Source organism: Entamoeba histolytica, genomic scaffold (assembly GCF_000208925.1).
Source record: "Entamoeba histolytica HM-1:IMSS scf_1104750516749 genomic scaffold, whole genome shotgun sequence".
In the NCBI taxonomy this organism is placed as follows: Eukaryota; Evosea; order Mastigamoebida; family Endamoebidae; genus Entamoeba; species Entamoeba histolytica.
The window spans coordinates 833-26,517 of record NW_001914976.1 but is presented as its reverse complement, the minus strand read 5'-3'; the positions used below and the strand labels follow the sequence as shown (position 1 = coordinate 26,517).

Sequence of the window (25,685 nt, the reverse complement as noted above, 5' to 3'; positions counted from 1 at the left end):
ATTTGATGTTTAATTACAAATAAGAAACATAATAATATATTTCTTGTAAAATTAAAATTGGTAGTAGGACAGAAAGAGTGAAAAATAATGAAATGGATTTATTTTTGTTAGATGAATTAGTAAAGAATGTAAAGAAGAAGGAATCAAATTTTTAATAAGTTATGAGTCAAAAAGAAGTGTATATTAACAATTTTAATATAAACTCAATGAATAAGTCAAGAGCGTATTTGTTTTTAAAAAAAAAAGTTTGAGACGAATCAAACTAACTTAAATACAGTCATTATCTTAAAATTCATAATATAAATTTTTTTTTTAATTAAAATGAAAGATTATTTTTTTAAAGTCATTGTAAATAATATTAGAGTAAACAAGAAAATTGATGGATGTTTTAAATGAATTTCAATGGTCATAAGTTTATTAATAATTTGTTAATATATTGAAGTGATAAAGAAATAACATTGGATCAAAAATAAAGAAGATTTAAAGAGAATTTGAACAGAGTTATTTAATGATGATGTAAACAAAATATAATGGAATAATAAAAAAATTAAATATAACACATTCAATTATTTTGAACGATTGATTATTTCATGTATAATCTTGAAATGTCCTTTGCATCTAGTTTCAATAAAAGTACTAATACAGTTTTGATGAAGATATTGATTACAATTAATACATTGACAACAAGTTTGTTCAATATTTTTTTGACAAACACAACACTTTTTATTTGTATCAATTGATACAATAATAAAAGAATGACCTATTGGTGAATGTTCAATATAATTGTTATGAAATTTATATTCTATTTTTATTAGTCTTTCATCAGTAATTGAAAAGTCATTAAATGGACCAATGTCTATAATTCCAATATCTCCATTACCATCTTTTTCTAACCACAAATTCCAATAAATTTTTTCATGATAATTTCTTTTAACTAACTTTGCCCATTTAGAAGTAATAAAATATTTATTTGATATTGAACAAACTAATGAAATAGTATCTAAATTAAATAATAAAATTTGTGATGAATTAAATACAACAATTATATATTTTGGTATTGAAGCAATAAAAACAACACTTCCATAAGTTAATGGATATTTATATTCTTCTATTATTATTCCATTCTCTCCATTAAATATTTTAATATCACCATCATTATTTGCAACCCATAGAGTTTGATTTTCTTCTATATAACTAAAACAAGTAATTTTTGATTGATTATATAATTTAATAGTTTGTATTAATGAACCATTTGTCATAGAAACAAATCCAATGTCACAATTATTTTCATACAATACATAAATAGCTTCTTCATTCCCAGTAATTTGAATAATTGATGGTATTTTTTGTGATGCATCAAGTTTTTTTGGTATAACAAATAATTCTCCTTTCTTTTTTAATGTTGGGATTTCAAACATTTCAATCATTCCATTTTGTTCTCCAATGATAATATTATTATTAAGAATCATTAAACAATTTATTTCTTTTCTTTTAATCATTTGAATTATTTTTTTAGTTTCTACATCAATTGTTAATAAAGAAGTATTAGATGCAATTATATTATATTTATCATATGATTCTATTTGTTTTACAGTATTAAATGGAAGATTTAATTTAATGACTGATGATTGTAATGTGTTAACATTAATTTCTGTTAATGTTCCATCATATTCTAATAACCAAATAACATTTTTGATTTCATTGAAACAACCTATTATAACAGTGTTATTTGTTTTGGTTTGTTTTTTAATAAGACTAAATAGTGATGGTGTTTGTATTGGATGTTCAAGTTTAGAAGGAATAAATAAATCATAGTTACTAATTAAACATTCAAAAGAATCATTTTCTACTGATGCAAAATCAACTGATTGTTTTGGTGGTAAAAAACATTGACAAATGGCAGTTGAGAGATTTGACTCACCCATTCTATTTAGTCTTTGATTAACAGCAATAATATTCATTAAAAATAAATATCTAGATAAAGTATTTCTATGTTCACTGTTTAATGATCCAATAAAAAATTTGATTTGTTTTCTTTGTTCATTAATTCCTTTCTTTTTTGATATATCAGAAAAGAGTTTATAAGATTCTCCATTAATAAATCTTGGATTCATTTCCATTAATAAACTTTTTAATAATCCACAAATAGTTCCAACTGGATATTCTGTTAATTTTAATTCATTTCTAAAATCAGAATCATTTAATTTCTTTATTAATTCTTCTAGTTGATATTGATCAGGTGGTTTTCTAAATAATCCATCTTCAGTAAGTCCTTTATTAATAATTTCATTAATACATTTATTTAATACATCTGGAACATTATCAAGACAGGAACTAAATTGTTGAAATTGAACTAACTCTTCAATAGAAGAACCAACATATTTATTTTTCTTAATAACAACTTTTTTATTAAAGAATTTAGTTGATACAGGATTTCCTAACTCAAGATTTGGAGTTGTTGTAATGTCAAGAGATGAAAGAGTTTCTTTAAATTGATTGGTCCATTCAATAATATCACTCTCATGTTGAAAGGAGAAACAAAATGTTTTACGGTAAATTGAATCTTTTGTTAAGATATGAAGATCTCCTGCAAACGTATGGTCCTGAGGAATATCAATTTCAATGTCAGCAGTAACCAACCTTTTAGCACTTATAAAGTCACATGGTAAAAATGTATTGCCAGCGTATGACAATAAAATCAATAAACCTATGTTTAAATAATATAAATAACATTTTTGATATCTACAAATTTCATCATTTGTTTGTAAACGTAAAAATGCTATTCCTGCATGAATAATCGAATGTTCATTTATTTGATTTATTATAGGGTCATATATTTCTAAAGATGTATTCCAATAACGAGAGGCTTTGAGTGAATTAAGAATATCATGATAATTAAGAAATGAATTTAATCCATCAACACTTTGTGATAATTGAGAAGTAAACGAAGAAGCTGTTATTAAGTTTGATTTTATCCATCTAAGATCACTTAAACTAATTGATTCATTATCACCAATTTTATAAGAAGTTATTCCTTTAAATTGAATAAGAACATCTTCTAAATCAATTGTTTGTTCTATACCTATTCTATCTGATTCAAATAATCTAATACAAATATTGATAAAATCAGCACAATTACAAATAAGATCTTCTAATGAAGTTGTATTATTTTTTTGATAAACTTTTTGATGAATTAATGATTTATTAGACCAATTTCTAAAATTCATAACAGTTGTTTGAATATTTTTATTAAATTGAGTAAATTTATCTAAAATTTCAATAGTAAAAGATAGTACCATTGGATTAAATGAATTTTTTATTGTATTTTGAAGACTTAATATTGATATTTTAAGTGCAGTAAGTATTTCTTCAAAAATATTAATTGAATGAATAAGGTCTTCTTTGTATTGAATAAGTTCATCTTTATCAAATTCTTTTATATCAAATTCAAGAATAATAGATTTTTCTTTATCAGTTAAATTTAATCCTTTATCAAATTCTTTGTTATTAGAAATTCTATTGATAATACCAACGCATTGTTTTTCAATAGAAATGATAATTTTAATTATGTCTTTAATTTCTTGAATAATTTTTAATATTGATCTTCTTGTCATAACATTATTTTCTGGACTAGAAATTAATGATAACTTTGAACTTAATTCAAATGAAGGTTGACGTCTTGATGAATCATTGGGAGTACTAATTTGTGATGAGTCAATAGTTAATCTTCTCAAAGGAATGAGTTTTGCTGGATTTAAAGAAGGGAGATTTTTAGTGTTACCTCGAGAATGTTTAGTAAATGAACGAGGTCGTGAAAATCCGTGTGAACTAACGCTTTCAACAGAAATCATCCAATAAATTATAATTTAATAGTATTTTTTAGTTTAAATAAAATGGAAAAATAATGATATAATAAAAAATAAATTAAATTTTATTTGAAAAGAAGAAAGACACTTAAAACATTTATTTATTTAATACAATCTTTCTTAAGTAATGATAAACAATTTATGTGAATACAAGTATGACAATCTAGAAATAAGTACAATAAAATTTTTATACTATAATTTAATGAAATATTTAAATAAAATAACTAAAACAAACATCTACATATAAAGTCATTTGAAAAAAGTGTTTTATTACATACTGAACAAACACAATTAATATGAGAAATATTAGGAACAAATGAATGATTTAATGAAGACATAGATTGTGGAATATCCATAAAAAAAGGAGATAAATTAATTGATGAACATATTGGTGGATTATTTAATTGATAGTAAAAAAGTGAATTAAATGAACTCATTAAAATAACTTCATTTTTTGTAATTAAAAGAGATGATATTATTGAAAAAGGATTAAATATTGATAAAATCTTAAAATGATTTTTATCAATAACTAATACACAATTGTTTGTAGTAAGTGCATAATAATGTTGATTTCCCATTGTAATGTCTTTAATACTTCCTTCATAAGAAATAATAATTTCTAATTCATTTCCATTAATTTCATTAAATACAGAGATACTTCCATCATTAAATCCAATCATAATAATTCCATCATTTGATGTTATAACAGTAATTTCTTTATTTATAAATTCATAGTCTTTTGTTAATAATAAATTTCCTTTTTGATCAAAGAATTTTAATGTTTTATTATTTATTGCTACAACAAATCCTGATGTTGTTTGATGTGTTTTAATTGTTTCTATTACAGTAAGTGAATATGTTTCTATTAATTCAAATGTTTGACAATCAAAAAATTCTAATCTATTATCAAATGCAACCATTAAAATATTTTCATTAATTGCAATATCTTTAATTCCATTTAATTCCATTGTGACTGTTTTAACATCAATTATTCTTGTTACACATTTATCATTTGCAATAAAAATATATTCATTAGAATTACAACATAATGTATATGTATCAGATAAATGTAATGATAATAACTCTTCATCTTTACAATAACAAATAAGTTGTTGTTCAAATAATATACAATATTTAATATCACTTAATATCATTATTTTTTTTATTGGTTCTTTCATCAAACTTACTTTATTTAATACCATAGGTATTCCTTTCATTGTATATCTTGGCATTATATATTTAATATTATCAATAATATATTTTATTCTTGTACTATCCATACATTTCTTTTTAAATGTAGAATCACTAGCTATTTGAATTAGTTTTATTGCGTCATCCATCCCAAATGAAAATTGTTCACCATTTATAACAAAACAATTAAGTAGAAAGATAAATGATAATAACATATTTCTTATTTCACTTTCTTTTAAATCAAAGAACTCAACAAGATTTGATTCTTCAATATTATTAGCTTTGTAATTAATTTTATTAAATAAATCAATATCATTTTTATTAAATAACTTAGGTTTCATTTCTTTTAAATAATCAATAAAGAATCCTGCAATCTCTTCTATTGGTACACCACTTAATTCAATATTAGGATTATTTTGTAATGCATGTTTAAGTATTCCTTTTGTTTTTAATTTAGTTCCCATTTTAAAACAAGAGCATCCTCTTAATATTAATTCTTTTATTACACTAAATACTGTAGCTGGTAGTTTATCTGTTAAATTACTTTCAACAAGTATTTCTTTCATTTTAATAGTTGTATTTATTTTTTGTTGATTAATACAATGAGCTAAATCATCATGCCACATTAAAGTTGTTAAAAGATTTGTTGAACACATACAATATGTAGTATTATTTAATTTATCTCCAATAGTTAATACACACCATCCTTCATTATAAAATTCACCATTTATTCCTGTAATATTACCAATATGTAAATTATCAATAGAAATCCATATTGATTCTACAATAGTATTATCTAAAGGAATAAGATACATTTGAAGTCCATTAGGGTAGAGAATAAGAATTGCATTGATCATTATTCTTTTATTATATTTATCTAGTTGTCTTAATAACATACTTCCATGTCTTATAATAATACCCTTAGATGATATATTAATAGGTTCTTTTGTTTTGAGACTATTAGCAACACAAAAAAGTTCTTTAGTATATTTTCTCATCTCTTTTATTTCAATATCTCCTTGTGATATTAAATTCATAATAATTGAATCATGATTCATTACATTCTCAAATTCAGTTGGTTTCAAAAACTTTCTTTTCTCTAATAATTCATTATTAAACATAATTCCTAACGATGTCATATACCGTTGCATGTCTTTATCTAATAATTCAATCAGAAAAGAAAACTCTTTTAATATTTCACTTGTACAATCAATCACATCAATCACATTTACTTCTGGAATTTCAGCATATGTTTCTACAGCTAAAGCTGAGAGAACTATAGGGTATGTATCAAAACATAATTTACCATCAATTATAAATGAGTATATTAATGGTAGATTCATTGGTTTTGATAATCCCATTAAAGCCATAGACATCTGTTTTAAAAGAATAGTCCGTTGACAAGCTGGTAATACTTCATTGTATCTCTTTACAAACTGAGATGGTGGTGTAATAGAATCAAATAATTGAAATAATTGTTTGGATGAACTAACTATTGTTGATAATGATGCCTTTATAATTTCTGTTAAATTAAATGTTGGGATATCTTTAGGTTCAATCTCAAATGAACCAGTTGAGTTTGGTCTTAATACCGTACTTCCTCTTCTTGAACTCCATGAATATTTTGTTCTTGTTTGCTAAATATAATAAATATAATAAAAAGTAGTTAAAATAAAAAATAAAACAAACAAGTGTCTTCTTTTTGATATAAAGTTTTGATGAAGAAGTTGGCGTTAAAGCAATAGAATTAGTCCTTTTCATTTGGTATTTTTTTCTAATTTTGTAGTTTGCTAAGACTGAAAAAAAAAAGAAAAATTAAAAAAAAAAAAGGTAAATTTAACAATAGTAAACTTTATTATTAATAATATGTAAATATTAAAAAAACTCATTATCGTTATTTCATTATAATCAATATGAGTCAAGACAACAACCATTTTTTTATGTTTAATACATTAATTAATCCAAGTGGAGTTTCTCATTCAATCACTGCTCAATTAACTCTTAACATAAACTATCTTGTTGTAAGCAAATTAAATTTATTAGAATTATATGAAATTAACTCAACTGGTCTCATTCCTTTAACAACAAAACGATATTCATCTGGGATTACCCTTCTTTTAAAATATAAACCATTAAAAGATATTACAGACTATCTTATTGTAGTTACTCAATCAAATGAAATAGAAATACTTAAACTTACAACATCTGCATTACATATAATTTCTTCTGGTTCTTTAAAAGATACTTTTGGAAGAAAAGCATTTTTTGGAGTTAAAGCAGTTATTTCTCCAAATAATCAAATTTTGCTTTTAAATTTATATGAACAATTAATTAAAGTTGTTTTATTGCCACAATATCCTAAAGATCAATTAACTGCTTCAAATATAAAAGTTAATCATTCACACATTCTTGATATGACATTTTGTTTATTAAATGATTCATATCAACTTGCTTTATTACATGAAAATAAAAGAGATATTAGACACATTGATACATATACATTAAATTCATTTAATGAATTAGAAAAAGGAAGTTTTAGTCAACCAAATGTAGGATCAACTACATCAAGAATATTAGGATTTAAAGATGGTATTATTGGAATTTTCGTTATTTCAGATGAAATAGGATGTTATTTTAATGGAAATGGAAAACACATTCTTTGTAATCTAAACCAATACCCAAATACTGCTTGTTGTTTCATTAAAAAAGATGTGTTAATAATGACCGACTCAAAAAGAAATTTAGATACTCTTGAATTTAAAGTAAATATTAACAATGAAATTCTTGAAATAACAAAGAAACAATCACCAAAACTTTTACAGTCTATTTCTTCTACAATCAGTTATCTTTCAAATAAAATCCTTTTTATTGGTTCATTAAATGGAGACAATTTAATAATGAATTTAAATGGAAAGATTTTAGAAAAATGGAGTAATTTTGGTAGTTTAATGGATGCAAGACAAATAAGTAATAGAGAAGACTATCTTGTTGTTGGTAATGGTGGAGGAAAAGGTAGTATTGGATTGATGATTAAAGGAAGTGGAATTGAAGAACTTGGGTCTTGTGAGATAAATGATATTAAAAGTGTTGAGAGTATTGAATATGATAGAAAGAAATATGTTATTGTTGGGTTTGAAGAAGAAAGTAATATATGGGAAATATACCAACAGTCAAAACACATAAAAATTGAAGAAAGTTCATTAAAGAAAGTTATTGGTAAAGAGAGAGTTATATGTTGTGGAATAATAAAAGAACGATTGATTTTTGTTTGTAAAAAAGGAATTTATAGTATTGATAAACATCAAAAGAAAAATACTCTTATGAAATTTGATAGTTTTATTACACATGCAAAATTCATTAATCAACAAATATATTTCATTTATGGAACAGAGTTATTTAAAATTACTGAAGAATTAAAAATTCAAAAAATGAAAGATTTAGAACAAAATGTTAGTTGTTTTGATATAAATGAAATTATAGTTATAGGACTTTGGGATGGAAATATTTTAATTTTTGATATTAATGGGGTATTAAAGAAAACAGAAGTAGTAGATACTATTGGAAGAAGCATTTTAATTGATCATAATAAAATTTATGTTGGATGTGATAATGAAATAATTGTTTTCTTATACAATCAAATGGAAGAAGATTGTACATATAAAAATAAACTTAAATATCATATTGAAACTTCTCAATCAATCAAACTAAAAAAAATATATTCAATTCCTTGTGTTATTGCAAATAAAACATTCACTTTTCAACAAACTGGACTTGTTCCTCTTGCCGTTGAAGACCTTATTGATATTTGTGAAAGTCCTGTTGGGGATTATGGAGTAATATGTGCAACTAAACGTGGTATCGTATTTGGTTTAATGAAAGAAATGAGTAGAGTTACATTTAAAATGATACATTCTGGAGAAAATTGTTGTAAAATTGCTACTGATGGGTCTTATGGATTACTTGTTGGTAAAACAATTAAGTCAATTAATTTAATTGATGGAAGTTTTGGTGTTACAACAATAGAACTAAAGAGTAATGAACTTGCACTTTGTGTTGACTCGTTAGAAGATAATATTTATGCTGTTGGAACTGCAATAATAAGAGAGAATGAAATAGAACCATCAAGTGGTAGAATTTTATTAATACGACAAGACACAGAAGGATTAATTTATATTGTTGGAACAGAAGATTATGATGGTGCTGTTTATTGTTTGAAAAAATGTCAAAAAGGTATAGTTGCCTTTATCAATAGAAATGTTCATGTCATTGAAAAAAAAGGAAAAGATTTAAATACTAAACAAAATATGTTATTACCTTTGATAGGGGTTAGTCTTGACATTTGTAAAGATTATATCATTGCTGGTGATTTAGCAAGGTCACTTTCTGTTTATCGTTACAGAAATGACATTGAACATCTTGATGTTGTTGGTAAAGATAATCAAATTGTTTGGTCTTCTTGTGTTGGCAGTATAGAAAGTGAATATGGCACTTCATTTTTAGTTGCAGATGTATCAGGAAATATTAAAATATTTAATTCTGATGAAGAAGAACCAAAAACAGATGATGAAAAAATTAATTTAATATCACAAGTTCATGTCGCAGATTCAATTAATTTTATCCAAAAGTCTTTCTACAAAGGATGTCTAATGGGAGGTGTACATGGTGGTATATATAATATTTGTGAAATATCAAAAGAACATTACCTTTTTTTGAATAAAATTCAATCCAAATTAGTTAAGTCAAATTGGAGAGAAAGTGTTAATACTCAACAAGCAAGTCCAATGATGAATTGTATTGATGGTGACAAAATTGAAAGTATTTTAGAATGGAGTGAAAAGAAACAAATGTTATTAGCTCAAAAAATTGGTGTTGAACACCAAGAAATGATAGAAAAAATACAGTCACTCTTCTCTTTAGTTTTTAATTGATTGAATTTGATATTATCAATAATCATTAATATTTAACTCTTTTAATAAAAACAGAAAAAAAATAAATCAAAAAACAGTCAAATTCAAAAAAATTAATATTAACAGTAAATCCTTCTTACTTATTTTATTTCATTTGTGTTGACTCAACTGCTTTGAATTGACTTTTATGTACATCCTTTGCTGTTATTATTTCTTCTTGTTTCTTTTTAAGTATATTTTCATATTTGTGAATTAACTCTTCTTTAAATGGATAGAAATGAGAAACTCCTGGTTCTTTCTTTAACTTCTTCTGTGCTTCTAGAAACTTTTTTTGCCAATCCTTTCATTTTGTGGTTGTATCTTCCAATCTTCTTTTCAACTGAGTGTTTCTTACTGATTGTTTGTCATTTGTTTCTGGGTTTTAGTCTTAGCATCCTTTTTATGTCTGTAAGTTCTTTTCTGCTTTTTGTTATTGGTTCTTCTTTTTGGTTATATTAAAACACGAATTTGTTATTTTTCATTTTCTCTTTTCTTATCATCACCTAATTTCTTCTATCTCTATTTCTATTTTCTTAATTCTTGTTGTTATTTTATTTAGTTCATCTTTTATCATTTGTCATTTCTTGTTTATTCATGTTTGTTGTATATTTTATTCTTATTATTTATTTTGTGTTGTGTTATTCTTATTTATCTTTCTTATTATGTTTTGTTTATTAATGTTTAAATAAAATAAAATAAGAATGAATGAATGAATGAATAAGAAATAATAACATAAATATGTTGATGTATTTTATCATTTCTTTATTTGTTTATTATTCTTATTTCTATTATCTTATTCATTTTATTCATAATGAATTAATTCAATGAAATAATACAAATAAATTGTTTATTCATTTTATCTTATTTCTATTTTATTCTTATTTCTTTTCTTATTTATTAAAAACACCCTCATTGGTGTGAATATTTCAAATGAAATAAAATAAATCAATATTGAATTATATCAGTTTTTATTTCACCATTTCATTCATTGACAGATGAATGAAATGGCTGTTCATATTCTTCATTGTTTTGTTTTTATTCTTTTTTATTTCATTTTCAATTAATCAAGATTGAATCATTTCATTTCAATTACTATGATTCGTTTTGGTGTGAAACGATCTTTTCCACAAAGTACATTTGATATTCCTTCATATTCAAATGACCATGGATCACAATGTGACCATGTTTTATAACTTTCTTTATAAACACAAATATCACCACATCCAAATTCAAACAAACGATTATCTGATTGATTATATAAACAAAATGCATATTTTGGTTCTTTAATATCAAATTTCATCATTCCTTTCATTCTTCCTTTTGATTTTAATGAAAATACAAATGAATATGAATCGTTTATATCACCATTAACTTTATCAATTTTCTCATTAACATATCCTCCAAATTTATTTCTTCTTGAATCTTCAATAATAATTATTATATGTTCTTTATTCATTATTCTTTTATCAAATACTGATGTATCAACTTTCCAATCATCTTTATCTGAATCAAATATTATATTATTTATTCTTTTTTCTGTCCATTTTTCTATTTGTTTAATAACCACTGCATCCATTTTAATTTAATTTGATGTTTATAAGTTCAAAATATGAATGTTTAAATAGTTAATACACGTTATTAACATATTAAGTCAATCATTATTTTGAACATCATTCTATTTTAAATAAATGTTATTTTTATCATTTTTACAATAACAATAAATATATAATAATATTAATAATATAATAATAATAAAATTATAATATTGTTATTTTCTATAATTAGTTTATTTTATTTTTTGTGTTTTTTCATTTTTTGTTATTAAAACAAAAAAAATTGAAGAGAAGAAGATTCAATTCTGTTTTATTTCTATTAATTCATTTTTTGTTACTTGGAAAAAGAAGAAACAATACCAAAGACACCACAAAAAATATAAAAAAATAAATAACCAAAAAAGAAGAAATTCACATCAACCAAGAAATATAAATGATAGAAGAATGAGTGAAAATAAGTATTATCTGTATGGACAGAGATACATGAATAATCACACTAACCATTACAATAACAATTATAACAATAATTATCACAACATTGATGATACAAATCATTTCACTCATCACTTCAATCATAACGATCGTCATAAATACTTTAATAAAAATTTCAATAGAAATAAACAATATTATCATAATAGAAATAAATACCATAATAACACACAAAGAAGATATAAACGATATCAAAATAAGAAACAAAATAGAAATAAAATAAAAGAAATCATTGAAACACAAAACCAAGAATATTGGAAAAAACTCTTTGAAGAAGAAATTAAAATACTTACACCACAAGAAATAGAAGAAATTAAAAATACCAAGATTAAAGAATATACATCATCAACAATATGGAGAAGATGGTATTTTCTTGCACGAGAAAAAACAAAAACAATTAGAAAGGAAGAAGAAACTATTAGTATGACGATGGAAGAAGTCAATAAACAATACAACCCAATTGAGATTAATAATAATAAAATATACAATAACTATGTAATGAGTATTGAAAGTGAAGAAGAAAATGATAAAGAATTTAATAAAAAGAAGAAGATTGATTAAGAGAAGAAAGTAATGAAAAGGAAAAAAGTATAAGAATTAGAAAAGTGGAGGAGGATATGAAAGAGAAAGAAGAAATGAAAAAATGAAATACAAGTAAAAGAATAAACCATTAAAAAACTAACAAGAGATATTATGGCATTAAAGAAGAAGCATAAGAATGAGATAAGCACAAAAATAAGAGTATGATAAAAAATATTTGAATTCCATGCTGAGTCTGAGAGGAAAAGGTCTGAAGTAAACAATTTAACACAACAATTATTATTCCTGAAAGATAAATTATCTAAATTAGAAAATAAAAATACACAGGAAAAAAAGAAGAAAGATGAGATAAATTACAATATAACAGACTCATCTGAATCACAAATAGTAAATGACCTCTCAACCAATGTGGTAGTAGCTGATGAAATATCATCAAGTGAAGATGATCTTCCAAAAAAAAGAAAGTTAAAGCAGAAATCCATTGAAGAAATGGATATTCAGCATAAGAAGATCACCACATTAGAATTAGACAACAAAAAAAAAACAAGGGGAAGCAAACAGACAGAAAAGAAGAAAATTTTAACACTTTATAAATGTTTTGTTTTGAAATTATTTGAAAGAAAATTAAGATGTCAACTTAAAGAAGAAATAATAGAAAGACTAATACATGAATTTGGAATTAAAATAAATGATATTAATGAATATAAAGAAATATTAAAGAAGACATTTAAAATAAAGAATGAAATTAAAAGAGAAATCAATAGAATAATGGAGGAAGAAATAATAAAACATCAATGGAGAGATAATGAATAAAAAGAAATAATATCAAAAGTGAACAAGAAAGAGAAGGAAGAAATAGAAGAAGAGGAGGTAATGAAAGTATTTAAAGAAGAAGAAATGAAAGAACATGAAGATGTTCAATTTATTAATTATTATTACAATAAGAAGAAAATACATCAAATAATTAATATTATTAATAAAAATGAAATAATAATCAATACATTAGATGATTACTATCATTATATTAAAACTGTAGCTTCCACTATTAACATCATTAATAAAAATAAACAAGAAAGAAGTGGAAAGAAAAGTATAGAAAGAATATTGCAGTCAAAAATATGTAGATTAAGAGATTTACTCCATAATAAACAATATATGAAATTGAAAAGAATATTACATATTAAGAAATATGATATATACCATATTAAAGTAAAAACAATTGAACAAATAAACTATTATAAATACCTCCGAAAGATGAAAAGAATAGAAATAGAAGCAAGAAAGAATAATTTGAAAAGAATAAGATGGAATTATAAAATGATGAAATATGGAAAAATGCAACATCTAAATAAATCTAAAGAAGATGAATATCCAGATAATATCTCCACTATTAATTTCTGGAAATGAATCTATGAAACTAACACTAATATAGATTTCCTGAATATTAATTTATATGAAATATTAATTGAAAACAGAATTAATGATAGAATGTCTATAATCACTCCCAATGAATTAAATTGTGTTATTAAATTCATTATTAATTTGAAAGTAAAATGATAATGATAAAATACAATGATTTTTGATTAAATAATTAGAACAACCAATGAAATATTTAATAAAATTATTTAATGAATGGTTAAACATTCCTAATGAAATACATCTTCATTTTATTCAAGGAAGAACAATATTAATATATAAAAAAGGAGATAAATTAGACAAACAGAATTACAGACAAATAACTTGCTTAAATTGTCTGTTAAAAGTATATACATCAATATTAAAGATGAAAATAGAAAATCAGCTGATGTTAAATCCAATTGAAAAACAACTATCATTAAATCAAATTAGATGTAAAAAATATACATATGCATCAAAAGAAGGATTATTATACAACATTATAATCCAACAATTATTAATAAAGAATAAATGGAAGTTGGTAGAAACATATTATGACGTCTCCAAAGCATATGATAGCATTAATCATCAATTGATTAAACAATGCTTAATATATTTTAATATCCCACTAGTAGTAATTAATAGTATATTATATATATTAAATAATACACAACTTAATTTGTATTATAATCAAGAAAGTGTGGGTATAATTAATTTAGAAAGAGGAATAATACAAATGATAGTTTATCTCCACTCTTATTTGTATTATCTATTGATATATTATCTAAACATTTAGATAAACAAATAAGCAAATTAAATATTAAAATGAATGGAGAAGAAAAACAAGTCCAGTTAAACCACATATTATATATGGACGATTTAAAGATAATAACTAATAGCCTCGATGAAATGGAAAAATCCCACAAATTAACTAAAGAAATAATAATGGAATATGATTCAAAAATAAAGAAGATAAGACAAATAAAAAAAAAGAAGAGAAAAAAAAAATAAAAACTTGAAAAAAAAGAATGAAGAGTGAGAAGAGACTGCAAGAACGATTTGAAAAAAGAGAAGGAATAAAATGGCATGATAATATTTATGAACAACTAGAATATGAAAAGGAGATAATTGAAAAAATAAAAAGAGGAGAAATGAAGAAAGAGGAAGAAGAAGCAGAAGAAATACAAATTAAAGTGGGAGAAGAAGAAGAAGAAGGAAAAATTAAGATAAACGTCATTCGACCAAGTCAATATAAAGAAGTTAAAGTAAGAATTTATGTTAATGGAGAAGAAGAAATATTTGATAAAAAATATGAATGGGTGATGAAAGAAGGAGTTGACAATATTGAAGTTGAAAAGCCAATGGTTGAAGGAATATTTGATATTAGAGTAATGTATGAGAAAGTCAAATTAATCCAAGAAAGTAAATATATTTTTAAAGAAGCAAAAGGAAACGACTATATTCATATTGAAAAAGTTAAATATCAAGAAAATAATAAAGAAATGACAGGAATTCAAGTTAAAATAGAAGAAGGTAAAGCAGAAGAAGGAGATTTTGTATGTATTTATTTAGCAAGTAATACCAAAAATAAAGAATTTATTCGGAAAAAATGTCTTGAAAATAAAACACTAACTTTTTTCATTCCTTTATCAAATAAAGGAACTTACTTTCTAAAATACTTTAGAAAACCTGTTACTGAACCAACACCATCTTCACCATTTATTCACATTCAAAGATTTGAATTTTAATTGATAATTCAATACTATTTCATCTTTATATAATTCTAAACGTTTAAAAACAATATTTTCCATTTGTTAAATCCTATAAATTAAATTCATTGAACCATAACATTAAAATAATGAATTGGAATGTGCATTAGTTAAAACCAAGAGAATAAATGTATTAAGACAAATATCAAATTTGAAATACAAGAGATAGAAAGAAAAATGTCAAGAATAATAAAAAAGTCTTACTAATCTATAAAATAACAAACAAATATAACATACTGCATATAAAATAATGAAGAGTAATAAAGAATATTAGAATAAAATGACACATGATATAATATTATGTATAATTAATGATATACACCAATGATATAAAATAAGAAAACAAAATAATGCAATTAAAATAATAATCAAATAAAGAAAAGCAAATTGAATACCAATAATTAATAAAAATTAATGAATGATGGAATGAATATGTTGATGAAATTGTGTAATTCATAAAAAGAGAAATAAAATGAGCAGAGATGTTATTAGATTTTAAAACAAATGAAGAATATAACATATGAATAGGAAGTATTAACCAAGAATAGAAGAAATTAAATGAATTGACTATACTCAAAATACAGAAACAATAATAAACCAAAAATAAAATACTAATGAAAGAAGAAAGAACTAAATGATATACTCCTGTATAAAATACAGAATAATGAATAAAACAAATAAAACTATTTTGAATAATATCAGTATTTTAATATTTAATGTTATATTCTTTTTAAATCAAATACAACTTTTAAAAAATTCAAGAAAAAAACAAGAAAAGACTAATTCTACACAAATGAAATACAATCAACAAACAGTGTGTAAAACAATTATTCAACACTTTTATTCATTTATTTTATCATATTTTGAAATGATGTTTATATTACATTCTTTTATATTAATTTCTAATAACATGACAATGAAATGAATAATAATAATAATAAGATAATAATTATGATAAATGAACAGCAATGAATAATGAAGAAAACTAGATTCAAAGAATATATTTGTAATATATTTCATGAAATATAATATAGTAATTGAAGTATCAAATAAAAGAATACAATGTTGTAATAAACAAAAATGTAAATGAACAAAAAAATATAATTATTAATATATTAATGATGTATTTAAAATGATAATATTTGATTAATTCTTTTCTATTAAACAAAGTATGAAATATAAACCATAAAACAAATTAATAAATATGTTTAGTATAACCGACGAAATAACTAAATAATCTAGAATGAATTGAAATCAACATTATTTCTCTTATTCATGATTTTAAATTATTTGCTCAATTATAATAATAATATTATATCTTTATAAACATCAATCTATTTCAAAATATCATTTTTCTATTTTTCATAAACAATTTCTTTATAAAATCATTTAACCACATCTCATTTTATTCATTTATCGAAGTATTAATGTTTTTAATTGTTGATTGATATTTAGTAATAAAAACATAAATAAACTTTTAATAATAGTCATATTTTTAAATCAAGTTAATATTTAACGTATTGACAACACTAAGAAAATATATATCAAGAAAAATAATGTGTTTAATAGTATACCACACTCAAGAACAAAGAAGAATTATAAATTTAATATGGTTCTTCCTATTAGTTTTAATAAGAATATAACATATATAATAACTATTATAAGTGAGTTATAAGAAGCTATTTAAATTAAATTAAAGAATATTTAAAGAACGTACCAATTAACAAACACATTCTATTTAACTGGGTATAATGATGAAGTGTCTAACAATACTTAACTTAAATAACAATACGTTAATTCAATAGAAACAATTTCAACAATATTTATATATAAATGAATGATATATAAACAGAAATAAATAGAAATATTAAAATAAAAGAAGTTATTAAATAATATGGTTATTTCATTGTAGCATCTATCCTTCAAATGAAAAACATTGAACCAATAAAATGAAAGCGTATTGACTGAAATAAAAAAAACAATAATAACTTTAATGAAGGGGTATTTTGTTCAAAAAATTGAAGAAGATTAGTACAAAGAATAATATTATTAGAAAAACAAAATTATTTCATCTAAACCATAAATAAATAATACATTACAAGTGCTCAATGATATAATTATTAAAAGAGTATTTAAACAACAACATAAATATTAATAAAATGAGTTATTCATATACCATTTAATAATAAAACTATGAAGAATAATTATTCTCTAACATTATTATTATTAAACGGTATTATAATTGTATTAAAAACAAATTAATATACCTTATCATTAATAAACATATGTAACAATATTCACACATAAAAACAGAAGATAAGTAACACTAAAAATATAAGATATATTCAAACATTTAACCTATATTTTTTTATGAAAAAAATACAACAACATTATTTTAATAACTCCTAAAAATATAAAAGTAAAAAGAATAAATCATTTCAGCTACGTTTACTCTTAGTCTTCTTCTTCTGAACTTTCTTCTTTCTCATCATCATCTTCTTCTGAACTTTCTTCTGCTTCTGAACTTTCTTCTGCTTCTGAACTTTCTTCTTTCTCATCAGTAGGGTCGTGATAGTCATATACCTGTTTTAATTCTTTTCTAGATAATGCATAGGAAATAGTTCCAATTAATAATGCTGGGACAAGATATAATAATGCTGGTTGTCCACATGCAAATGTGTGCATAACGATGAATGTAATTAATAACCCAATGAAATATGAAATCATAGAAACCATGAAATATTGACTCTTATTATTAAAAGAAGTATCTACTCTTTTCATTAATGCAATAAAAATACCTGGAATTGCAATATCACCAAGTCCAAGAAGTGAAACTTGATCTGTGAAGATGAAGTTCCCATCTTTAGGGAAGATAAATTTGATTGGTCCGTCAACATGAGTTGCTACTGTCAACATAACTTCACTTCCAAACACCCAAAAGATATCATAGCAAAAGAGTGCAATTAACATGATTGCTGCGATTTTAAATGATGGGGCTGTAAGTTCTCCAATTGCAACAACTGTTAAACAAAATGCAAGTAAGTTATTCAAGATCCAATGACGAGTAATAACCCATAATAATGAAAATATAAATCCAACTCCTGTCCCAAGAATTTCTGATTTAGATGTTTCAATTTTACTATTAATAAATGGGATTGTGATAAAAAACTTCTCTGGAGATGCATATTTCTCAAATATAAATGAAAAAAATTCATTTATTCCAACTGCACCAATAAACATGAAATAAAGTGTTAATAAATATTGTAGATAATCTGCTGAAATGAATTTAATAACAACGTACAATCCAAATAATACAATACTTCCTATTACTGGCATTGACATTGCATTCTTTAAATCCATAGACTCTGTTAATTTCTCTCTAACTGCTTTTTCAGCTCTTTGTGCTCCAAGAACTAAAGGTAAAATTGGAGTAACAAATAATCCAACACTAGAAACGAGTTGATAAAACGATGGCATTAATCTAACAATTTACTTTGATCTTCTTTTCTTTTTTTTTCTTTTTTTTACTTTTTTGTTTATTTATTATACTAAAATAAATTAATTTTTATTATAATTTATATTGCTTTTGACAATTTAAAAAAATGTTATTAAAAACAAAAAAATGATAGAAAAAAGAAGTGAATTTAAATGAAATATTCTGGTAAATTTCTTTTACTAACAAAACCTTTTGGATCTTGTGGTGCTGCTTCAAATACTTTGAAACTATAACTCGTAGGAGTATCAATTTCCATAATTGAAGCAACATTATCCATACGATAATAATATTTGGGAGCAGACCATACAGTAACTAAAGTATTATTAAAGAACCATTGAAAACCGTCTTGGGCTAATTGATGTGCACGACAAATTAATTTAGTGTTATTGACTTGATTAAATTCTTGGACAGCTAATGCGTTAAACATACAACCAGCTCCACGACTTGATTTATGGAATTTTTCTAACTGATTTTCATCAGGATCAGACCACAACAATTCACAATATGCTCCAGTTGGTGGAATTTGTTTACAACGTTCTAATTTTTTAATATCATCTAATGCAGTTGCTGTTTGAGAAAGACCACCATGAACACAAAATATTTCGTTATCTAAAGTAGCCGCAGTAGCCATAAACTCAAACAAAGCAACACAATGTTTCCAAACATTAACATTTCCATATTTTTTCATACATTCATCGTAAAAACCATAGTCTCTTGTTTGAAGTGAGCATTCGTGATTTCCTCTCAATAAAGAAATACGTTGAGGAAAACGTAATTTTAATGCAACTAATAAAAGAAGGCATTCTAAACCATAATGTCCTCTATCAACATAATCCCCTAAAAATATATAATGTGTTTGTGGGGGAGTTCCACCAATAGAAAATAATTCTTTTAAATCGTGAAATTGTCCATGAATATCACCACAGACAGTACATGGTAATGAAAGAGTTAAAACAGTAGGTTCTTGAGACATAACTTCAATAGCTTTATTTGTTAATTGACAGATAATATATTCTTCAAGCATCTCATAGTTCCATAATCTGTTGATGATTTCATCCAGATTTAAATCTCCAGACATCTGTGATTATTTTTTATCTTTTCCAGTTTTTTTTGGGAAAAAATACATTCAAAAACGTTAATCTTAAAAATTAAAATTTTTAATAGTTTTTTTAATATTTTTTATTTTTACCATAGTAAAAATAAGAATAAAAGAAATAAAATAAAAAGAATGATTTAATTTAATAAAAGTAAATTTAATAATAAAAAAAACTATTTTAATAAAAAAGAACTAAAAAAAAAATAACAAAGAAATAATAATAAAACAATGCCAATTTTTTATAAGCCAAATATTTCAGATGAACAATATAAAATTGAACAAATAGAATTTGTAAGTGATTATAGTGGAAGTAGTTATTTATTATTATTGTCTATGTTTGTAATAAATATATATTTAAATTATTTTCATCATTTATTACATCATTATTTTCCTGTTTTTCATTCACATTTTGTGATATATATATTAAGTGACTTATTTATATCTATTCCAGCGATATTAATTCCTATGTTTTTTTCTTCAATAGTATATCCATTAGTTATTATTTTAACACTTATTTATTTAATTGTTTGTTATCATTATCCAAAAAGACAATCACCAACAATATATCCAGTTATATCAGTTGGATTTGTTGAGTTTAGAAGTATGATTAATCTTTGGACTTTAATTGCAATTCTTGCAGTTGATTTTCATATATTTCCTCGAATGCATACTAAAAGTGAATTTTATGGATTGTCTTTAATGGATACTGGAGTTGGTGCAATTGTTGTATGTAGTGGAGTAGCTGCTGGATTAAAAGAGAATCAAACTCCATATTTTAAAAATTTAATATCAAATGTTATACATTCATTACCTTTTTTTATAATAGGTTTTATTCGTTTGTTTGCAACAAGTATAACGGGTTATCAACATCATATAAGTGAATATGGAATGCATATGAATTTCTTTTTTGTATTAGGTTTTGTACAAATATTAACTTCATTAATTCATTCATCAAGGAAGTATTGTGGCATTGTTTCCGTTGTATTAATCATTGGATATGAAATAATTCTTCAATACTTTGATTTATATAATTACTCACTTACAGCAGATAGAATGTCTAATTTATTTGCTGCAAATAGAGAAGGGTTTTTAAGTATTATTGGATATACTTCAATTCAAATTGCAAGTACTGCAATGGGATATTATTATACACTTGGATGTACTAAACAATATAGATTTAAATTAGATGTTATTATTGTTATTATAGCATTTATTGGTTATATTGCTTATGAAGTTATTTCTCTTTACATTCCTCCTTGTCGTCCATTGATTAATTTAACTTATTTTATTGCATTAATGTCTCAAATGATGATTTGTTATGCTATTTGTGATGTTATTCCAATGTACCTTCCTGTTAAACAAACTGCTGGTTCTAATGGACTTAGTTTAAATCAACTCCCATTGTTTTTAATTGCAAATGTTATAACAGGAGTTGTAAACCTTCTGTTTTATACTTTATATGTTCCTACTATTGATTCTATTGTAATAATTTTCATTTATATTGCCATTGTTCGTATTATGGCATTTTGTTTAGGTTATTTCCATATTACGTTTAAGATTCAATCAATGCAACTAGTTATTCTTAATGACGATTATAGAACACCTTATAAATCTTATTCTCTATTTGGCTTCTTACGGTATTTTAAATCTTTAAAACTTCAACCAAATTCTTCAAATGAAAAAAGATAAACCAAAACAAATTTAATTGAATTTCATTCTCCATTCACAATATATTTTTTTTAATCATCTTTAACATCTTCAATCCCATTAGTAGTAATAGCAAATGACGCTTCACTTTCTGGAAGACATGGTGAGTCATAAACTTTACAAATCCGTGCTTCTCCTTTTCCTTTTCTTAAATATAATCTGGTGGTACTTGCGTGTGCAATAATATTCCCTCCAACAGGTTTTTTAGTATCTCCTCCAAACATACTTGCTTGACCATCAACTTGTGCTACAACTTGATTAGTTAATACTACAGCAACAGAAAATTCATCTGCAATCCTTTGTAATGCCCTCAAAAATTTAGCTAAATGCATTTGCCTTGAAGCTAATTCTCCTCTTCCACTGTAATCAGTTCTATATAATGCTGTTGCAGAATCAATAATTAATAGTCCATATCTTTCTTTAGCCATCAACCCACTAGCCATTTGTAATAATTGCATTTGATGTTCTGTGTTATGTGCTCGTGCTACAGCTACATTATTTAATGCTTCTTCTGAATTTAATCCATATTTTTCTGCAATTTGTGTTAGTCTCTCTGGTCTAAATGTACCTTCTGTATCTATGTAAATAGCTCTTCCTTCTGTGCCACCATTTTCTATTCCTAATTGACAAGTGACACATAATTGATGACATAGTTGTGTTTTTCCAGTTCGGAATTCACCAAATAATTCCGTAATACTTCCAGTCTCAAATCCTCCACATAATAATTTATCCAATTCTCTTGATCCTGTAGTAATTCGAATAGTTTCTTTTCTTAAATTATTTAATTCAGCTGCATTAGTGAATGCTAATGGAACTATTTTGGATGATTCAGCAAGTAATTTATCAGCTTTAGCATCACTAATTCCTTTTATTGTAATTAACTGTTTCTTTGGTGTAAAAGCAATTGACTGAACAGTGAAAAATCCTGCTTCTTCTAACTTTTTACAATCACCTTCAGTAATTCCAGCCAATCCAATAAGTTTTCTTATTGGGACAGCAGCGTTTTCTTCTTCTTCTTCTTCCTCTTCTTCCTCTTCATGTTCTTCTTCATTTACTTTTTCTTTTTCTTTTAAATTTTCTTCAGACTCAAGTAACTCTTCTTCAGAACCTCTTTGTATTTGCTTGGCACTCATTACTTTAGTTTTACTTTTTCTGTTCTCTTTTTCCGTTCTTTTTTTATTCTTGTTTTATTGAGTTTTTGGTGTATTTATTATTTCTTACTATTGTGTTTCTATATTAATAAAATTGAGGTTTGAATATCAAATATAATGAAAGAAATTTGTGTTTTTCAATGAAGAAGAAAAAATGAAAAACAATTTTTATAATTTTTTGTTATTTAGAAAATGAAAAAGTGATTAATAGCTAAGGAATAATGTTTTATATCTTTTTCTGAAGAAAGAGTTGAGGTGAAAGAATGGAAACAATCTAGACAATGGAGAAATGAAAGTAATAAAAAAAGAGTCAAAGTAAAAGTTTTGAGAATATCATAATATCAAAAAAAAGGGAAACAATAGTTTAGAATGAAGTAGTTAATCTAAAAATAAATAATAAGAGAATAATAAATAAAGAATTAGAAAAAAAAAGAAAGAGTGAAAAGAAGAAGTTAGTATAAATATAGAAATGCGGAGATTCAACAACTTTGCATATGCAATTCTAAACTCAAAGTAATTACTTAAAATTTAAAAAAAAGAAAACTTTAATAATTATTATTTAACAATGGAAACAATAAGATGCATTGATAAAGATCGTTATAAAAGGAATAGAAATTACCAATCAGCATTAATGGCATTCTATATAGGATTAATGAACAAACATGGATCTATTGAAGTAATGAAACAAGCTGGAAGAACTCTCGTTGCGTTGCCATTTCTTCAAGTTGTTCGTATACAATTATCAGAAGAAGATACAGTAGATTATCATGAAATTATTGAAAGAAGAATAAAAGAAATAGTTTCATTTGAAGTATCAATGAATGTTCCATTAAAAGTAGCATTAGTAAGAGCAAAGAAAAATAGAATTATAGAGTCATTAAATTTAATGCAAGATTTATTGGTAGAATATGGATATTATTTTAAAGAAAAAAATACAACTAAAAAAATTTCAAAAGTAGGAATAGATATGTCTCAAACTATTTTTTATCATCAAAAAGTTTTTGGTTCTAAAGATATATTAAGAATTGGAGAAAAAATTTGTAAATTAGTTCTTCAAAAAATAGATACAAAATATTCAGTAATTTTACCGATGAATGATTTATCAATCCAATCTATTTTTTGTGAATAATAAAATGAAATAAAAAGAATTGGATATTTAAAATTATAATTTTATTTATTTGTTTCTTTAAAAATTAAAATAAAATGTTTATTATTACAATAACAAGAGTGAATTATATATTTAAAAAAAAATTATTAAATGTTAAAAAGAAACAATAAGAATCCAATTCGATTCTTAATAATTTGAATTTGAGCTTTTTTTTCAATAACCCCAAATTTAGTTTCAATAAATCTTTGAATTGCAACATTATTAAAATATGATTCATACATTCCATATCCTTTTTCAATTATTTCTTTGAATAATAATAAATCAAAAATAATATAACTTTCATCTATACAAATATTATTTGGATAAATATCTTTTATTTCAATTGGTTCTTTACTAAACAATTTTTCTGAGAATTTCATAATTGAATCAACAAATAATGATTGTAATATAATTTCATTTTTCTTATTTTGTTTTCTTATTTGTTTTATTATTTCATTTTGTATTTTTGTTTTATCAATATCAAAAGAAAATTCTTTCCAATGTTGAATCATACTACCATACTTTAATAAATTATAAATAATATTATCAACAATTTCTAATAAAATATTTTCTTCTATTGTTGGTATTAATTCTATCATTTTTCTTTGAATAGTTATTTTTAATTTTTCATATTCTTTATGACTAATAATTTGCTCAATATATTCTTTGACACTATTGTTCTTATTTTTTTTAATCTCACTAACTTCTTCATTAATTGTTTTATTCTCATTTGATACTTTTTCTATAACCCTTTGATAAAACATTTCTGCATTTTGTGTTGAAAGAGTATCTAATATCTCATTATAAATTAAATTATTACTGAATTTTTTTTCAATCATTTTGTTACTCTTATGAATTTTAGGTAAGGAAATGACAGGTTGTGTTATTTTTCTTGTTTGACTTGGTTTTGTTCCATCAGATTTCATATTAAAAATTTATTTGTCTATTTTTGAGATAAGTTCAATATGTAAAAAAATATCTATTTAAAACCCTCGATTATGGTTTATTATAATTACAGAGTTTGAATGTTTAAATTCTTAGAAATAAGTTTTGTATATTTCGAGATTTTTGTATGTAACTAAAATAACACTATAAAAAATACTAATTTCTTTTAAAAAAATTGTTATAACAATTTTTATATTCATCCTGAGTTAAATTTATTATTAATCACTGAAAAAAATAGATTCATATTGAATAGATCAAAGACTGTGGGAGTTTCAATACCACTATTAGTTACTGTTTGTTCTATTGAATAGTAAACAAAACTAATTAAGTTGTTAGATATAAAAAAGAAGAAGAGGATTATGAAAAGTTTGGAAATATCAAATTAATAGTATTT

The 25,685-nt window shown here is 23.6% G+C and overlaps 10 protein-coding genes across 10 annotated transcripts, besides 1 other annotated feature; 4 read left to right on the top strand and 6 right to left on the bottom strand.

The window, feature by feature from the left end:
* Positions 1 to 566: 566 nt before the first annotated feature.
* Positions 567 to 3,851, bottom strand: EHI_031290 (uncharacterized protein; the record flags this gene model as incomplete). The annotated part of the gene is made up of 1 exon (XM_648994.1): positions 567 to 3,851. One exon carries the CDS (start codon positions 3,849 to 3,851, stop codon positions 567 to 569), a length of 3,285 nt encoding a protein of 1,094 aa, XP_654086.1.
* Positions 3,852 to 3,967: 116 nt separating this feature from the next.
* Positions 3,968 to 6,818, bottom strand: EHI_031280 (uncharacterized protein; the record flags this gene model as incomplete). The annotated part of the gene is made up of 3 exons (XM_648993.2): positions 3,968 to 4,029; positions 4,102 to 6,694; positions 6,747 to 6,818. The coding sequence occupies 3 exons, from the start codon at positions 6,816 to 6,818 to the stop codon at positions 3,968 to 3,970; spliced, it is 2,727 nt and encodes a 908-aa protein (XP_654085.2).
* Positions 6,819 to 6,997: 179 nt separating this feature from the next.
* On the top strand, positions 6,998 to 9,985 carry EHI_031270 (damaged DNA binding protein, putative; the record flags this gene model as incomplete). Its single annotated transcript, XM_648992.2, has 1 exon — positions 6,998 to 9,985. The coding sequence occupies one exon, from the start codon at positions 6,998 to 7,000 to the stop codon at positions 9,983 to 9,985; it is 2,988 nt and encodes a 995-aa protein (XP_654084.2).
* A 1,920-nt stretch (positions 9,986 to 11,905) lies between these two features.
* Positions 11,906 to 14,958: a repeat region.
* A 50-nt stretch (positions 14,959 to 15,008) lies between these two features.
* On the top strand, positions 15,009 to 15,728 carry EHI_031260 (uncharacterized protein; the record flags this gene model as incomplete). Its single annotated transcript, XM_648988.1, has 1 exon — positions 15,009 to 15,728. The coding sequence occupies one exon, from the start codon at positions 15,009 to 15,011 to the stop codon at positions 15,726 to 15,728; it is 720 nt and encodes a 239-aa protein (XP_654080.1).
* A 2,442-nt stretch (positions 15,729 to 18,170) lies between these two features.
* On the bottom strand, positions 18,171 to 19,226 carry EHI_031250 (signal peptidase, putative; the record flags this gene model as incomplete). The annotated part of the gene is made up of 1 exon (XM_648987.2): positions 18,171 to 19,226. The coding sequence occupies one exon, from the start codon at positions 19,224 to 19,226 to the stop codon at positions 18,204 to 18,206; it is 1,023 nt and encodes a 340-aa protein (XP_654079.1). The 3' UTR covers positions 18,171 to 18,203.
* A 167-nt stretch (positions 19,227 to 19,393) lies between these two features.
* On the bottom strand, positions 19,394 to 20,323 carry EHI_031240 (Serine/threonine-protein phosphatase, putative; the record flags this gene model as incomplete). Its single annotated transcript, XM_648986.2, has 1 exon — positions 19,394 to 20,323. The coding sequence occupies one exon, from the start codon at positions 20,321 to 20,323 to the stop codon at positions 19,394 to 19,396; it is 930 nt and encodes a 309-aa protein (XP_654078.2).
* Positions 20,324 to 20,569: 246 nt separating this feature from the next.
* On the top strand, positions 20,570 to 22,030 carry EHI_031230 (uncharacterized protein; the record flags this gene model as incomplete). The annotated part of the gene is made up of 1 exon (XM_648985.1): positions 20,570 to 22,030. The coding sequence occupies one exon, from the start codon at positions 20,570 to 20,572 to the stop codon at positions 22,028 to 22,030; it is 1,461 nt and encodes a 486-aa protein (XP_654077.1).
* Positions 22,031 to 22,080: 50 nt separating this feature from the next.
* Positions 22,081 to 23,181, bottom strand: EHI_031220 (DNA repair protein RAD51, putative; the record flags this gene model as incomplete). The annotated part of the gene is made up of 1 exon (XM_648984.1): positions 22,081 to 23,181. The coding sequence occupies one exon, from the start codon at positions 23,179 to 23,181 to the stop codon at positions 22,081 to 22,083; it is 1,101 nt and encodes a 366-aa protein (XP_654076.1).
* A 583-nt stretch (positions 23,182 to 23,764) lies between these two features.
* EHI_031210 (uncharacterized protein) lies at positions 23,765 to 24,328 on the top strand (the record flags this gene model as incomplete). The annotated part of the gene is made up of 1 exon (XM_648983.1): positions 23,765 to 24,328. One exon carries the CDS (start codon positions 23,765 to 23,767, stop codon positions 24,326 to 24,328), a length of 564 nt encoding a protein of 187 aa, XP_654075.1.
* A 125-nt stretch (positions 24,329 to 24,453) lies between these two features.
* EHI_031200 (uncharacterized protein) lies at positions 24,454 to 25,272 on the bottom strand (the record flags this gene model as incomplete). Its single annotated transcript, XM_648982.1, has 1 exon — positions 24,454 to 25,272. One exon carries the CDS (start codon positions 25,270 to 25,272, stop codon positions 24,454 to 24,456), a length of 819 nt encoding a protein of 272 aa, XP_654074.1.
* Positions 25,273 to 25,685: the final 413 nt, after the last annotated feature.